Source organism: Oncorhynchus mykiss, chromosome 7 (assembly GCF_013265735.2).
Source record: "Oncorhynchus mykiss isolate Arlee chromosome 7, USDA_OmykA_1.1, whole genome shotgun sequence".
Taxonomy (NCBI): Eukaryota; Metazoa; Chordata; class Actinopteri; order Salmoniformes; family Salmonidae; genus Oncorhynchus; species Oncorhynchus mykiss.
Window position 1 is genome coordinate 7228649 of NC_048571.1, and position 16584 is coordinate 7245232.

Here is a 16584-nt window from a genome sequence, read left to right on the forward strand (position 1 = left end):
AGAGGAGAGAGACGGTCAGACTGTACTCTACCACCTGGGACTGGACTGGACCAGGGACCAGCAGGGACTGGAGGAGAGGAGAGAGACGGTCAGACTGGACTGGACCAGGGACCAGCAGGGACTGGAGGAGAGGAGAGAGACGGTCAGACTGGACTGGATCAGGGACCAGCAGAGACTGGAGGAGAGGAGAGAGACGGTCAGACTGTACTCTACCACCTGGGACTGGACTGGACCAGGGACCAGCAGGGACTGGAGGAGAGGAGAGAGACGGTCAGACTGGACTGGACCAGGGACCAGCAGGGACTGGAGGAGAGGAGAGAGACGGTCAGACTGGACTGGACCAGGGACCAGCAGGGACAGACAGGAGACCAGGAGGGCAAAGAGAGAGCGAGAGAGAGAGAGCGAGAGACAGAGAGAGAGAGAGAGAGCGAGAGAGAGAGAGAGAGAGAGAGAGAGAGAGAGAGAGAGAGAGAGACAGAGAGAGAGAGAGAGAGAGAGAGAGAGAGAGAGAGTGAGAGACAGAGAGAGAGAGAGAGCGAGAGAGAGAGAGAGAGAGAGAGAGAGAGAAAGAGCTGCCCAGAGTGTGTGTGTCTGTCTCTGTGTGTGTGTCTGTCTCTGTGTGTGTGTCTACTGTCTACCTGTGAGGTGGTGAGAGCAGCGGCCGCCACCCTGGCCCGGACGGTGCTGCTGTCCAGAGTGTGTGTGAGGCTGCGCCTCTTCTTCTCCACAGGGCTCATCCTCTGCTGCCCCACTGTGGCCAGCGCCCGCTCCCACAGCCCGTTAACCAGGGGGACACACACCACCTCATCCAGGGTGCTGCCCACGCCGCAACGCAGGTTCACCGCAGGCCTGGGATCAGCACCATCTAGCAGACACACAGGGCATACGGAAACACACATAGGCCTGGGATCAGCACCACATCGACAGATTTTTCACGTAGTCAGCTCGGGGGTTCGAACCTGCGACCTTTCGGTTACTGGCCCAACGCTCATTAAAGCTAGGCAACCTGCCGCCTCAGTACGGTCATCATGACTCTGCAGATGTGTTCAGTACCAGTACTCACCAGAGGTGGCGCTGCTAACATGGACTACATTAGGACTGGGCTTTGTGGTCAGAGGGGAGGACAGGGGAAGATCTGCTGTCCCCTCCACAAGATACACCTGCTCACCAACCTACACCGACAAAACACACACACACACACACCTATAATCAACAACACACATTATCCAAGCTAGATTTAAATACACACAGCACCTGGAAGGAACACCTAAATCATGGCACACACACACACACACACACACACACACACACACACACACACACACACGGCCCTGTATACCTGCTGGCTGACTAGCAGGACGGAGCAGTGTCTTTTCCCCAGGTGGAAGGGCAGGTAGTGGAGCTCTATGGTTTCTGTCTGTCCAGCCGCCAGACTCACACTCCTGACAGGACTAAAGAACTCATTCACACCACACTCATCTGCAGGATCACAGTGAAGGTCACTGTCCTCCCACTCACCACAGTCAGTTCCACCATTCAACCTATCTGTAGAAAGACTGATACAGAGACAGAGAGAGACTATTTGCACATCGTTACAACACTGTATATAGACATAATATGACATTTGAAATGTCTTTATTATTTTGGAACTTCTGTGAGTGTAATGTTTACTGTTCATTTGATTGTTTATTTCACTTTCGTTTATTATCTACTTCACTTGCTTTGGCAATGTTAACATATGTTTCCCATGATAATAAAGCCCTTGAATTGAGAGAGAGAGAGAGAGAGAGAGAGCGAGAGAGAGAGAGAGAGGGAGAGGGAAGAGAGAGAGGGAGAGAGAGAGGGAGAGGGAGAGGGAAGAGATTGGAGAGAGGGAAGAGAGGGAGAGAGGGAGAAGAGAGGGAGAAGAGAGGGAAGAGAGGGAAGAGAGGGAGCGAGGGAGAAGAGAGGGAGAAGAGAGGGAAGAGAGGGAGAAGAGAGGGAGAAGAGAGGGAAAAGAGAGGGAAAGAGAGGGAAGAGAGGGAAGAGAGGGAAGAGAGGGAGAAGAGAGGGATTGGTCACACTTTTCCCTCTAATCTGTGTAGTACTGCTGTGTATCACGTTGTTACTACACAGACATAAGAGTTGCAGGGTATGAAGTCATATGAAACTATCTATAATCCATTGAACATCACTGCAGAAGAGAGCAAGGATTTTGCAGCAACAGACAATGTGATTTACAAAAACATAATTTATTTTGCAGTACGGATATGTCCAAACACAAAGATAACTGTTTTAAACAGAATGAGATTCCTTCTCATGGAAACTCATACTTACATCTGCAGTAAGTCTTTGAAGATGCCCTTCATGTAGGAAGTAAAGAGAAACACAAGATGTGTGTGTGTGTGTGTGTATATGCGTGTGTGTGTGTGTGTGTGTGTGTATGTGTGTGTTAGTCCTCTCTTTAATGATCTAAAAGAGAACAGACTCCAGAGATTTGCGCTACCTCTGCCTGTGAAGTGTAAACACACACATGACATAGACATATACACACACACACACACACACACACACACACACACACACCACAGAGACACTCCCCTACGTAACAGAACAAGTGTAGTCTGGAAAAGTACATATCTATGTACGGCAGTCAGTGAGTGTCTCTGATTGTTTCTATGTATGTGGCACAGCAGTCTAAGGCACAGCATCTCAGTGCTAGAGGTGTCACTACAGACCCTGGTTTGATTCCAGGCTGTATCACAACCTGCAGTGATTGGGAGTCCCATAGGACGGCGCACAATTGGGGAGAAAAAAGGGGGTAAAATTTAAAAACAAATAAAAAATTAAATTCGACATACCAATTAGGATCTGGCAAAAAATACTGGAATCAGTTAAAACACCCATTACCCTTTATGGTTGTGAGGTCTGGGGTCCGCTCACCAACCAAGAATTCACAAAATGGTGTATCTAATTATCAAAATTCAGAAAAGAGCCGTTAAATTCTACAACCACCTAAAAGGAAGCGATTCCCAAACCTTCCATAACAAAGCCATCACCTACAGAGAGATGAACCTGGTGAAGAGTCCCCTAAGCAAGCTGGTCCTGGGGCTCTGTTCACAAACACAAACACACCCTACAGAGCCCCAGGACAGCAACACAATTAGACCCAACCAAATCATGAGAAAACAAAAAAGCTAATTACTTGACACGTAGGAAATAATTAACATAAAAACAGAGTGTACAGACTCAGTGAGCAGCTTATTGAGAGAGAGAGAGAGACTCAGTGAGCAGCTTAATGAGAGAGAGAGAGAGACTCGGTGAGCAGAGCCTTGCTGTTGAGAAAGGCCGCCATAGGCAGACCTGGCTCTCAAGAGAAGACAGGCTATGTGCACACTGCCCACAAAATGAGGTGGAAACTGTGGTGCACTTCCTAACCTCCTGCCAAATGTATGACCATATTAGAGAGACATATTTCCCTCAGATTACACAGACCCACAAAGAATTCAAAAACAATTCAAATTTTGATAAACATATATATTGGGTGAAATACCACAGTGTGCCATCACAACAGCAATATTTACCATTCTAAATACAACCCATATTTATGTTTATTTATTTTCCCTTTTGTACTTTAACCATTTGCATTATAACACTGTATATAGACATAATGACATTTGAAATATCTATTATTTCTGAACTTCTGTGAGTGTAATGTTTACTTTTAATTTATTATTAAAAGCGACAGAGAGAGAGAGAGAGAGAGAGAGAGAGAGAAAGAGAGAAAGAAAGATAGAGAGAGAGAGAGAGAGAGACAGATGTGTGTGTGTGTGTGCATATTAACACTAATCTAGTGAAATAGACAGAGTGAAGGGATGTGTTTGAGGTTGTGTGTGTGTGTGTGTGTGTGTGTGTGTGTGTGTGTGTGTGTGTGTGTGTGTGTGTGTGTGTGTGTGTGTGTGTGTGTGTGTTAACCTGGTGTTGTTGTCTGAGCTTGGGTTGGTCCTAAAGGAGAACTGTTGAATGAGGCTCTCCTGACTCTTCTCCACCTGCAGCATGTTGGCTTTAGACTCTACCAACACCACCCTGACAAACACACATAGGACAGGGGTAATTTACACACACACACACACACACACACACACACACACACACACACACACACACACACACACACACACACACACACACACACACACACACACATACACATACACGCACACACACACACACACACACACACCTGAACGTGGCATCCTTGCTGAAAGGGTTTTTTACTTTAAGTTGGAGCTCCTTCAGCTGGTAACATGGAGATTTACACTTCACTATCCCCTGGATGGAGACACAGAGAGAGAGACAGAGAGAGAGGGAGAGAGAGACAGAGAGAGAGGGAGAGGCAGAGAGAGAGACAGAGAGAGAGAGAGGCAGAGAGAGAGACAGAGAGAGGCAGAGAGAGAGGGCGAGAGAGACAGAGAGAGAGGGAGAGGCAGAGAGAGAGACAGAGAGAGAGAGGCAGAGAGAGAGACAGAGAGAGGCAGAGAGAGACAGAGAGAGGCAGAAAGGGAGACAGAGAGAGAGCGAGAGAGAGAGACAGAGAGAGACAGAGGGAGGGATGGAGAGAGGGAGGAGAGAGAGAGGGGGGGGGGGGGGGGGTAAACACAACGACATTGTACAACTCAGTAACAGTCATTCAGCAGGCACCATGATGTAAGAGGACATGCAGCGTCCACACCTTCGAAATAGAAATAGAACCATTTCCTGTGCTGCTGATACATTGTGCTGCCATGGGAACAGTGAATGGTGAACCCCTGTCTGCCCAGAGGACAAGCTGTTCTGGAGGGTGTCCCAAATTATACCCTGTTCCATATGCAGTGCACTACTTTTGACCAGGGCCCATCGGGAAATAAGGGTGCCATTTGAGACGCACTACCCTGGTCTCTATAGAAAGTAAAGTAGTGTAGTGCACTGCCTGAGTCACTGTTCTATTGGCAACTGAACAAAGGGTTCACAACAACGGCGCCGCAGAAGGGGCAGACGGAGCGCTCTCCTGGTCAGGCTCCGTAGATGTGCTCCTCGCCCACCGTTCCCGAGTATACTACTCGCCAATATCCAGTCTCTTGACAACAAGGTAGATGAAATTCCAGCAAGGGTTGCCTTCCAGAGAGACATCAGAGATTGTAACATTCTCACGAGTTTCCCGAAAAAAATTCTCTCTCGGGATAGGTTGTCGGAATCAGTTCAGCCACCGGGCTTCTCCATGCATCGCGCCGACAGAGATAAACTCCGCCCTGGGAAGAGGAAGGGTGGAGGTGTATGCTTCATGATTAACGACTCATGGTGTAATCATAACAACATACAGGCTCTCAAGTCCTTCTGCTCACACGACCTAGAATTCCTTACTATCAAATGCGGGCCATATTATCTTCCAAGAGAATTCATCGTCAGTTATCGTCACAGCTGTGTACATTCCCTCTTAAGCAGACACCAAGACGCCCCTCAAAGAACTTCACTGGACTCTATGTAAATTGGAAACCATATATCCTGAGGCTGCATTTACTGTAGATGATTTTTTTTAACAAAGCACATTTAAGAACAAGGCTCCCTAAATTCTATCAGCATATTGATTGCACTACGCGCGGTCCCTTCAGCAAATCCGACCACGACTCTATCTTGCTCCTACCGTCTTATAGGCAGAAACTCAAACAGGATGTACCAGTAACTAGAACCATTCAGCGCTGGTCTGACCAATCAAAATCCACGCTTCAAGAGTGTTTTGATCATGAGGACTGGGTTCCGGTCAGCCTCAGACAACAACAGACAAGTTTATAAAGATTCGATGTAAAGATGCTCTCCATCCAACCTCACTGAGCTCGAGCTGTTTTGCAAGGAGGAATGGGAAAAAATGTCAGTCTCTCGATGTGCAAAACTGATAGAGACATACCCCAAGCGACTTACAGCTGTAATCGCAGCAAAAGGTGGCGCTACAAAGTATTAACTTAAGGGGGCTGAATAATTTTGCCCGCCCAATTTTTCAGTTTTTGATTTGTTAAAAAAGTTTGAAATATGCAATAAATGTCGTTCCACTTCATGATTGTGTCCCACTTGTTGTTGATTCTTCACAAAAAAAATACAGTTTTATATCTTTATGTTTGAAGCCTGAAATGTGGCAAAAGGTCGCAAAGTTCAAGGGGGCCGAATACTTTCGCAAGGCACTGTAAATGACTACCGTCATAACTGTCATTATGAAGTGCTTTGTGAGACTAGTCAAGGATCATATCACCTCCACCTTACCGGAAACCCTAGACCCACTTCAGTTTGCATACCGCCCCAACAGGTCCACAGACGATGCATCGCCATCACATTGCACACTGCCTTATCCCAACTGGACAAGAGGAATACCTATGTAAGAATGCTGTTCATTGACTACAGCTCAACATTCAACACCATAGTTCCCTCCAAGCTCATCATCAAGCTAGAGGTCCTGGGTCTCAACCCTGCCGTGTGCAATTGGGTCCTGGACTTTCTGACGGGCCGCCCCCAGGTGGTGAAGGTAGGAAACAACATCTCCACTTCGCTGACCCTCAACACTGGGGCCCCACAAGGGTGGGTGCTCATCCCCCTCCTGTTCTCCCTGTTCAACCACGACTACGTGGCCATGCACGCCTCCAACTCAATCATAAAGTTTACAGATGACACAACAGTAGTGGGCTTGATTACCAACAACGACAAGACAGCCTACAGGGGGGAGGTGAGGGAACTCGGAATGTGGTGTCAGGAAAACAACCTCTCACTCAACGTCAACAAAACAAAGGAGATAATCGTGTACTTCAGGAAACAGCAGAGGGAGCACCCCCCTATCCACATCGAAGGGGCCGCAGTGGAGAAGGGGCCGCAGTGGAGAAGGGGCCGCAGTGGAGAAGGGGCCGCAGTGGAGAAAGGGCCGCAGTGGAGAAGGGGCCACAGTGGAAAGTTTTAAGGCGTACACATCATAGACAAACTGAAATGGTCCACCCACACAGATAGTGTGGTGAAGAAGGCGCAACAGCACCTCTTCAACTTCAGGAGGCTGAAGAAATGTGGCTTGTCACCTAAAACCCTGACAAACCTTTGCAGATGCACAATTGAGAGTATCCTGTCGAGCTGTATCACAGCCTGGTACGGCAACTGCACCGCTCTCCAGAGGCTATCATCCAGAAGGTGAGGTCAGTGCAGGTGCACCAAAGCTGGGACCAAGAGACTGAAAAACAGCTTCTATCTCAAGGTCATCCGATTGGTTAAACAGCCATCACTAACTCAGAGAGGCTGCTGCCTACATTGAGATCCAATCACTGGCCACTTTAATAAATGGCTCACTAGTCACTTTAAAAAAGACACTTTAATACATGTTACATATCTTACATTACTCATATCATTGTTTATACTGTATTTTATACACCTTGCCTATGCCGCTCGGCCATCGCTCATCCGTATATTTATATGTACATATTCTCATTCACTCCTTTGGGTTTGTGTGTATTAGGTAGTTGTTGTGAAATTGTTAGATTACTTGTTAGATATTACTGCACGGTCGGAACTAGAAGCACAAGCATTTTGCTACACTCACATTAACATCTGTTTACAATGTGTATGTGACCAATAAAATTTGATTTCATTCAGGACAACAAATGATTGTGAGGTGTTAAATACATAGTGAGTTATTGTGAGATGTTATATTCATAGTGAGTTATAGTGAGGTGTTATATACATAGTGAATTATTGTGAGTTGTTATATACATAGTGAGTTATTGTGAGTTGTTATATTCATAGTGAGTTATTGTGAGTTGTTATAAACAGTTGAAGTCGGAAGTTTACATACACCTTAGCCAAATACATTTAAACTCAGTTTTTTCACAATTCCTGACATTAGGTTGTTTTAGGTTAGTTAGGATCACCACTTTATTTTAAGAATGTGAAATGTCAGAATAATAGTAGAGAGAGTTATTTATTTCACTTTTAATTTATTTCATCACATTCCCAGTGGGTCAGAAGTTTACATACACTCAATTAGTATTTGGTAGCATTGCCTTTAAATTGTTTAACTTGGGTCAAACGTGTCGGGTAGCCTTCCACAAGCTTGTGGCCCATTCCTCCTGACAAAGCTGGTGTAACTGAGTCAGGTTTGTGGGCTTCCCTGTTCGCACACACTTTTTCAGTTCTGCACACAATTTTTTTTTTTTGAGGATTGAGGTCAGGGCTTTGTGATGGCCACTCCAATACCTTGACTTTGTTGTCCTTAAGCCATTTTACCACAACTTTGGAAGTATGGTTGGGGTCATTGTCCATTTGGAAGACCCATTTGCGACCAAGCTTTAACTTCCTGACTGATGTCTTGAGATGTTGCTTCAATATATCCACACAATTTTCCTTCCTCGTGATGACATCTATTTTGTGAAGTGCACCAGTCCCTCCTGCAGCAAATTACCCCCACAATATGATGCTGCCACCTTCATGCTTCACGGTTGGGATGGTGTTCTTCGGCTTGCAAGCCCTTTTTCCTCCAAACATAACGATGGTCATTTTGGCCAAACAGTTCTATTTTTGTTTCATCAGACCAGAAGACATTTCTCCAAAAAGTATGATTTTTGTCCCCATTTGCAGTAGTCTGTCTTTTTTTATGACGGTTTTGGAGCAGTAGCTTCTTTCTTCCTAGCTGAGCGGCCTTTCAGGTTATGTCGATATAGGACTCGTTTTACTGTGGATATAGATACTTTTGTACCTGTTTCCTTCAGAATCTTTAAAATGTAAAAAAATATATTTTACCCCCTTTTCTCCCCAATTTCGTGGCATCCATTGTTAGTAATTATTGTCTTGTCTCAACTCCCGTACGGGCTCGGGAGAGACGAAGGTCGAAAGCCATGCGTCCTCCGAAACACAACCCAACCAAGCCGCACTGCTTCTTAACACAGCGCACCTCCAACCCAGAAGCCAGCCGCACCAATGTGTCGGAGGAAACACCGTGCACCTGGCTACCTTGGTTAGCGCGCGCTGCGCCCGGCCTGCCACAGGAGTTGCTGGTGCGCGATGAGACAAGGATATCCCTACCGGCCAAACCCTCCCTAAGCTGGACGACGCTAGGCCAATTGTGCGTCGCCCCACGGACCTCCCGGTCGCGGCCGGCTGCGACAGAGCCTGGTGTGCGTGTGTGTGTGTGTGTGTGTTTGTGTGTGTGTGTGCGTACTCACGCTGGGGGTGATGTGTGTGACCTGGGTCTTGAGGCTGAAGGCCAGAGTGGCTCCAGAGGGACTGACTGAGGAGGCAGAGCGTGATGTCAGCAGTAGCACCGCCTCCATTGGCCTCAGGAAGGAACAGGAGTACTGCACGGTCACCTCCACACAACGTCCCCTAGTGGAGAGGAGGACAGAGTGTAAGGCTCAACTATAAGGTGGGGGCAGGGACGGGGAAAGCCATGGGATCAATGGAAGACCAGTCAAGACACTGAACACCAGTTGAGAAGACAGGCAGCCAGTTAACTCTAATACAGTTAGAGACAGAGACAGAGAAAGACAGAGCCAGGAAAGACAGAGAAAGACAGAGCCAGGATAGACAGAGAAAGACAGAACCAGGATAGAGAGAGAAAGACAGAACCAGGACAGAGAGAGAAAGACAGAGCCAGGACAGACAGAGAAAGACAGAGCCAGGATAGAGAGAGAAAGACAGAGCCAGGATAGAGAGAGAAAGACAGAGCCAGGATAGAGAGAGAAAGACAGAGCCAGGATAGAGAGAGAAAGACAGAGCCAGGATAGACAGAGAAAGACAGAGCCAGGATAGAGAGAGAAAGACAGAGCCAGGATAGACAGAGAAAGACAGAGCCAGGATAGACAGAGAAAGACAGAGCCAGGATAGACAGAGAAAGACAGAGCCAGGACAGAGAGAGAAAGACAGAACCAGGATAGACAGAGAAAGACAGAGCCAGGATAGACAGAGAAAGACAGAGAGAGGACAGACAGAGAAAGACAGAGCCAGGACAGAGAGAGAAAGACAGTGGCTGTGTCTGAATGCCCATACCTGCATTCTAAATAACAGACATTTTGGGTACATGAAAACAGAACCTTTATAGTATATGCCATTTAAATAATGCAGTACAGTTTAAATGCCAGGATGTTATACTCATTTAGATGTTTCATCCAGAATTCCCTGCACACTATTACCTAAAATAATCCTCTTTCCAGACACGTGTTTCACAGCAGCTGATAATCAGATAAATGGATGCGTTGTACCAAAATGAACGAATGGCAGGAATCAACACAGATGACACATCATGAGTATGGATGAGCCTAGTATGTTGACATGTGTTGATTACTGCATTAGATTTGACTACACAGTACATTCTAAATAGTACGCAGTATGATTGCTACACAGTATGCAGTTTTAGTAAGTAGTAGACCAGACAGATTTCAGACAGAAGAGATGGGAAATGATCTTCATCTCACAAGGTAACTGAGCAGAACAGCTTCTGGAGGACTGGGGTGAGGAACACTGCTGTCCTACAGGGATAGGGGTTATGGATTAGGGGTTAGGGGTTATGGATAGGGATTATGGATTAGGGGTTATGGATAGGGGTTATGGATTAGGGGTTACGGGTTATGGATTAGGGGTTATGGATTAGGGGTTAGGGGTTATGGATAGGGGTTATGGATTAGGGATTAGGGGTTAGGGGTTATGGATAGGGGTTATGGATTAGGGGTTAGGGGTTATGGATAGGGATTATGGATTAGGGGTTATGGATAGGGGTTATGGATTAGGGGTTACGGGTTATGGATTAGGGGTTATGGATTAGGGGTTAGGGGTTATGGATAGGGGTTATGGATTAGGGATTAGGGGTTAGGGGTTATGGATTAGGGGTTAGGGGTTATGGATAGGGGTTATGGATTAGGGGTTAGGGGTTATGGATAGGGGTTATGGATTAGGGTTAGGGGTTAGGGGTTATGGGTTATGGATAGGGATTATGGATTAGGGGTTAGGGTTATGGATAGGGGTTATGGATTAGGGGTTAGGGGTTATGGATAGGGGTTATGGATTAGGGGTTAGGGGTTATGGATAGGGGTTATGGGTTAGGGGTTAGGGGTTATGGATAGGGATTATGGATTAGGGGTTAGGGGTTATGGATAGGGATTATGGATTAGGGGTTAGGGGTTATGGATAGGGATTATGGATTAGGGGTTAGGGGTTATGGATAGGGGTTATGGGTTAGGGGTTAGGGGTTATGGATAGGGATTATGGATTAGGGGTTAGGGGTTATGGATAGGGGTTATGGATTAGGGGTTATGGATAGGGGTTATAGATTAGGGGTTATGGATAGGGGTTATGGATTAGGGGTTATGGATTAGGGGTTATGGGTTATGGATAGGGGTTATGGGTTATGGATAGGGGTTATGGATAGGGGTTATGGATAGGGGTTATGGATAAGGGTTATGGATAGGGTTATGGTTAGGGGTTATGGTTAGGGGTTATGGATAAGGGTTGGGGTTATGGATAGGGGTTATGGTTAGGGGTTATGGTTAGGGGATAGGGGTTATGGATAGGGGTTATGGTTAGGGGTTAGGGGTTATGGATAGGGGTTATGGGTTATGGATTGGGGTTATGGATAGGGGTTATGGATAGGGGTTATGGATAGGGGTTATGGATAGGGGTTATGGTTAGGGGTTATGGTTAGGGGTTATGGATAGGGGTTGGGGTTATGGATAGGGGTTATGGGTTATGGATAGGGGTTATGGATAGGGGTTATGGATAGGGGTTATGGATAAGGGTTATGGATAGGGGATGATGGTTAGGGGTTATGGTTAGGGGTTATGGATAAGGGTTGGGGTTATGGATAGGGGTTATGGTTAGGGGTTATGGATAAGGGTTATGGATAGGGGATGATGGTTAGGGGTTATGGATTAGGGGTTAGGGGTTATGGATAGGGGTTATGGATTAGGGGTTATGGATAGGGGTTATAGATTAGGGGTTATGGATAGGGGTTATGGATTAGGGGTTATGGATTAGGGGTTATGGATAGGGGTTATGGGTTATGGATAGGGGTTATGGATAGGGGTTATGGATAGGGGTTATGGATAAGGGTTATGGATAGGGTTATGGTTAGGGGTTATGGTTAGGGGTTATGGATAAGGGTTGGGGTTATGGATAGGGGTTATGGTTAGGGGTTATGGTTAGGGGATAGGGGTTATGGATAGGGGTTATGGTTAGGGGTTAGGGGTTATGGATAGGGGTTATGGGTTATGGATTGGGGTTATGGATAGGGGTTATGGATAGGGGTTATGGATAGGGGTTATGGATAGGGGTTATGGTTAGGGGTTATGGTTAGGGGTTATGGATAGGGGTTGGGGTTATGGATAGGGGTTATGGGTTATGGATAGGGGTTATGGATAGGGGTTATGGATAGGGGTTATGGATAAGGGTTATGGATAGGGGATGATGGTTAGGGGTTATGGTTAGGGGTTATGGATAAGGGTTGGGGTTATGGATAGGGGTTATGGTTAGGGGTTATGGTTAGGGGATAGGGGTTATGGATAGGGGTTATGGATTAGGGGTTAGGGGTTATGGATAGGGGTTATGGATTAGGGGTTAGGGGTTATGGATAGGGGTTATGGGTTAGGGGTTAGGGGTTATGGATAGGGATTATGGATTAGGGGTTAGGGGTTATGGATAGGGATTATGGATTAGGGTTAGGGGTTATGGATAGGGATTATGGATTAGGGGTTAGGGGTTATGGATAGGGGTTATGGGTTAGGGGTTAGGGGTTATGGATAGGGATTATGGATTAGGGGTTAGGGGTTATGGATAGGGGTTATGGATTAGGGGTTATGGATAGGGGTTATAGATTAGGGGTTATGGATAGGGGTTATGGATTAGGGGTTATGGATTAGGGGTTATGGGTTATGGATAGGGGTTATGGGTTATGGATAGGGGTTATGGATAGGGGTTATGGATAGGGGTTATGGATAAGGGTTATGGATAGGGTTATGGTTAGGGGTTATGGTTAGGGGTTATGGATAAGGGTTGGGGTTATGGATAGGGGTTATGGTTAGGGGTTATGGTTAGGGGATAGGGGTTATGGATAGGGGTTATGGTTAGGGGTTAGGGGTTATGGATAGGGGTTATGGGTTATGGATTGGGGTTATGGATAGGGGTTATGGATAGGGGTTATGGATAGGGGTTATGGATAGGGGTTGGGGTTATGGATAGGGGTTATGGGTTATGGATAGGGGTTATGGATAGGGGTTATGGATAGGGGTTATGGATAAGGGTTATGGATAGGGGATGATGGTTAGGGGTTATGGTTAGGGGTTATGGATAAGGGTTGGGGTTATGGATAGGGGTTATGGTTAGGGGTTATGGTTAGGGGATAGGGGTTATGGATAGGGGTTATGGTTAGGGGTTAGGGGTTATGGATAGGGGTTATGGGTTATGGATTGGGGTTATGGATAGGGGTTATGGATAGGGGTTATGGATAGGGGTTATGGATAGGGGTTATGGTTAGGGGTTATGGTTAGGGGTTATGGATAGGGGTTGGGGTTATGGATAGGGGTTATGGTTAGGGGTTATGGTTAGGGGTTATGGTTAGGGGATAGGGGTTATGGATAGGGGTTATGGTTAGGGGTTATGGGTTATGGATAGGGGTTATGGATAGGGGTTATGGATAGGGGTTGGGGTTATGGATAGGGGTTATGGTTAGGGGTTATGGTTAGGGGTTATGGTTAGGGGATAGGGGTTATGGATAGGGGTTGTGGTTAGGGGTTATGGTTAGGGGTTATGGTTAGGGGTTAGGGGTTATGGATAGGGGTTATGGTTAGGGGTTAGGGGTTATGGTTAGGGGTTAGGGGTTATGGATAGGGGTTATGGATAGGGGTTAGGGGTTATATATAGGGGTTATGGTTAGGGGTTATGGATAGGGGTTATGGTTAGGGGTTATGGATAGGGGTTATGGATAGGGGTTATGGTTAGGGGTTATGGTTAGGGGTTATGGTTAGGGGATAGGGGTTATGGTTAAGGGTTATGGTTAGGGGTTATGGTTAGGGGTTATGGATAGGGGTTATGGTTAGGGGTTATGGGTTATGGATAGGGGTTAGGGGTTATGGTTAGGGGTTAAAGGTTATGGATAGGGATTATGGTTAGGGGTTATGGTTAGGGGTTATGGGTTATGGTTAGGGGTTATGGTTAGGGGTTAGGGGTTATGGTTAGGGGATAGGGGTTATGGTTAAGGGTTATGGTTAGGGGTTATGGTTAGGGGTTATGGATAGGGGTTATGGTTAGGGGTTATGGGTTATGGATAGGGGTTAGGGGTTATGGTTAGGGGTTAAAGGTTATGGATAGGGATTATGGTTAGGGGTTATGGTTAGGGGTTATGGGTTATGGTTAGGGGTTATGGTTAGGGGTTAGGGGTTATGGTTAGGGGTTATGGTTAGGGGTTATGGGTTATGGTTAGGGGATATGGTTAGGGGTTATGGGTTATGGTTAGGGGTTATGGTTAGGGGTTATGGTTAGGGGATTTGGTTAGGGGTTATGGTTAGGGGATATGTTTAGCGGTTATGGTTAGGGGTTATGGGTAGGGGTTATGGTTATGGTTAGGGGTTACGGGTAGGGGTTACGGGTAGGGGTTATGGTTAGGGGTTACGGGTAGGGGTTACGGTTAGGGGTTACGGGTAGGGGTTACGGGTAGGGGTTATGGTTAGGGGTTACGGGTAGGGGTTATGGTTAGGGGTTACGGGTAGGGGTTACGGGTAGGGGTTATGGTTAGGGGTTACGGGTAGGGGTTATGGGTTATAGATAGGGGTTAGGGGTTATGGTTAGGGATTAAGGGTTATGGATAGGGATTATGGTTAGGGGTTATGGGTTATGGATAGGGGTTAGGGGTTATGGTTAGGGATTAAGGGTTATGGATAGGGATTATGGTTAGGGGTTATGGTTAGGGGTTATGGGTTATGGATAGGGGTTATGGTTAGGGGATATAGTTAGGGGATATAGTTAGGGGATATGGTTAGGGGAGATGGTTAGGGGTTATGGTTAGGGGTTATGGGTTATGGTTAGGGGTTATGGATTAGGGGTTAGGGGTAGGGGATATGGTTAGGGGTTATGGGTTATGGTTAGGGGTTATGGTTAGGGGATATGGTTAGGGGTTATGGGTTATGGTTAGGGGTTGTGGTTAGGGGATATGGTTAGGGGTTAGGGGTTATGGTTAGGGGTTATGGTTAGGGGTTATGGTTAGGGGATATGGTTAGGGGTTATGGGTTATGGTTAGGGGTTATGTTTAGGGGATATGGTTAGGGGTTATGGTTAGGGGTTATGGGTTATGATTAGGGGTTATGGTTAGGGGTTAGGGGTTATGGTTAGGGGTTATGGTTAGGGGTTATGGTTAGGGGTTATGGTTAGGGGTTAGGAGTTATAGTTAGGGGTTATGGTTAGGGGTTAGGAGTTAGGGTTAGGGTTTATGGTTAGGGGTTATAGTTAGGGGTTATGGATAGGGGTTATGGTTAGGGGTTAGGGGTTATGGTTAGGGGTTATGATTTGGGGTTATGGTTAGGGGTTATGGGTAGGGGTTAGGGGTTACGGTTAGGGGTTGTGGTTAGGGGTTAGGGGTTACGGGTGGGGGTTATGGTTATGGTTAGGGGTTGTGGTTAGGGGTTAGGGGTTACGGGTGGGGGTTATGGGTTAGGGGTTACGGGTAGGGGTTATGGGTAGGGGTTATGGTTAGGGGTTACGGGTAGGTGTTACGGGTAGGGGTTATGGTTAGGGGTTACGGGTAGGGGTAGGGGTTAGGGGTTACGGGTAGGGTTTATGGTTAGGGGTTACGGGTAGGGGTTAGGGGTAGGGGTTAGGGGTTACGGGTTAGAGGTTAAGGGTTAGGGGTTAGGGGTAGGGGTTATGGGTTAGGGGTTAAGAGTTAGGGGTAGGGGGTACGGGTAGGGGTAGGGGGTAAGGGGTTACGGGTAGGGGTTATGGTTAGGGGTTACAGGTAGGGGTTAGGGGTTACGGGTTAAGGGTTATGGGTAGGGGTTAGGGGTTAGGGGTTATGGGTTAGGGGTTATGGGTAGGGGTTAAGGGTTAGGGGTTACGGGTAGGTGTTACGGGTAGGGGTTATGGGTTATGGTTAGGGGTTATGGTTAGGGGTTACGGGTAGGGATTAGGGGTTACGGGTAGGGGTTACGGGTAGGGGTTAAGGGTTAGGGGCTATGGTTAGGGGTTACGGGTAGGGGTTACGGGGTAGGGGTTAGGGGTTATGGTTAGGGGTTATGGTTAGGGGGTTATGGGTAGGGGTTAGGGGTTACGGGTAGGGGTTAGGGGCTAGGTGCTATGGTTAGGGGTAGGGGTTATGGTTAGGGGTTATGGTTAGGGGTTAAGGGTTATGGGTAGGGGTTATGGGTAGGGGTTAAGGGTTATGGTTAGGGGTTATGGGTAGGGGTTAAGGGTTAAGGGTTAGGGGTTACGGGTAGGGGTCAGAGATAGAAGGGCTTACTTAGGAGGGATGGTGATGGAAGCTCCTTGGGGCAAGGAGAAATGATGGGCCTCCTTCCCTACGATGGAGGCATGGTAGAACATCGCTCTGGAGGACGGGCTCTTCAGACGCAC

At 47.0% G+C, this 16584-nt stretch overlaps 1 protein-coding gene across 1 annotated transcript in view; it reads right to left on the reverse strand.

The window, feature by feature from the left end:
• LOC118965339 (cilia- and flagella-associated protein 47-like) overlaps nucleotides 1-16581 on the reverse strand; it is a 21013-nt gene extending 4432 nt beyond the window's left edge. Inside the window, exons 1-9 of the mRNA XM_036984395.1 lie at nucleotides 16472-16581; nucleotides 9201-9360; nucleotides 4223-4311; nucleotides 3955-4065; nucleotides 1340-1556; nucleotides 1064-1172; nucleotides 639-865; nucleotides 214-303; nucleotides 32-121 (exon numbers count right to left, since the gene is read on the reverse strand). Of these exons, the coding sequence (XP_036840290.1) occupies nucleotides 32-121; nucleotides 214-303; nucleotides 639-865; nucleotides 1064-1172; nucleotides 1340-1556; nucleotides 3955-4065; nucleotides 4223-4311; nucleotides 9201-9360; nucleotides 16472-16554 (1176 nt within the window). The 5' untranslated portion in view covers nucleotides 16555-16581. The remainder of the gene's footprint in view (nucleotides 1-31; nucleotides 122-213; nucleotides 304-638; nucleotides 866-1063; nucleotides 1173-1339; nucleotides 1557-3954; nucleotides 4066-4222; nucleotides 4312-9200; nucleotides 9361-16471) is intronic.
• Nucleotides 16582-16584: the final 3 nt, after the last annotated feature.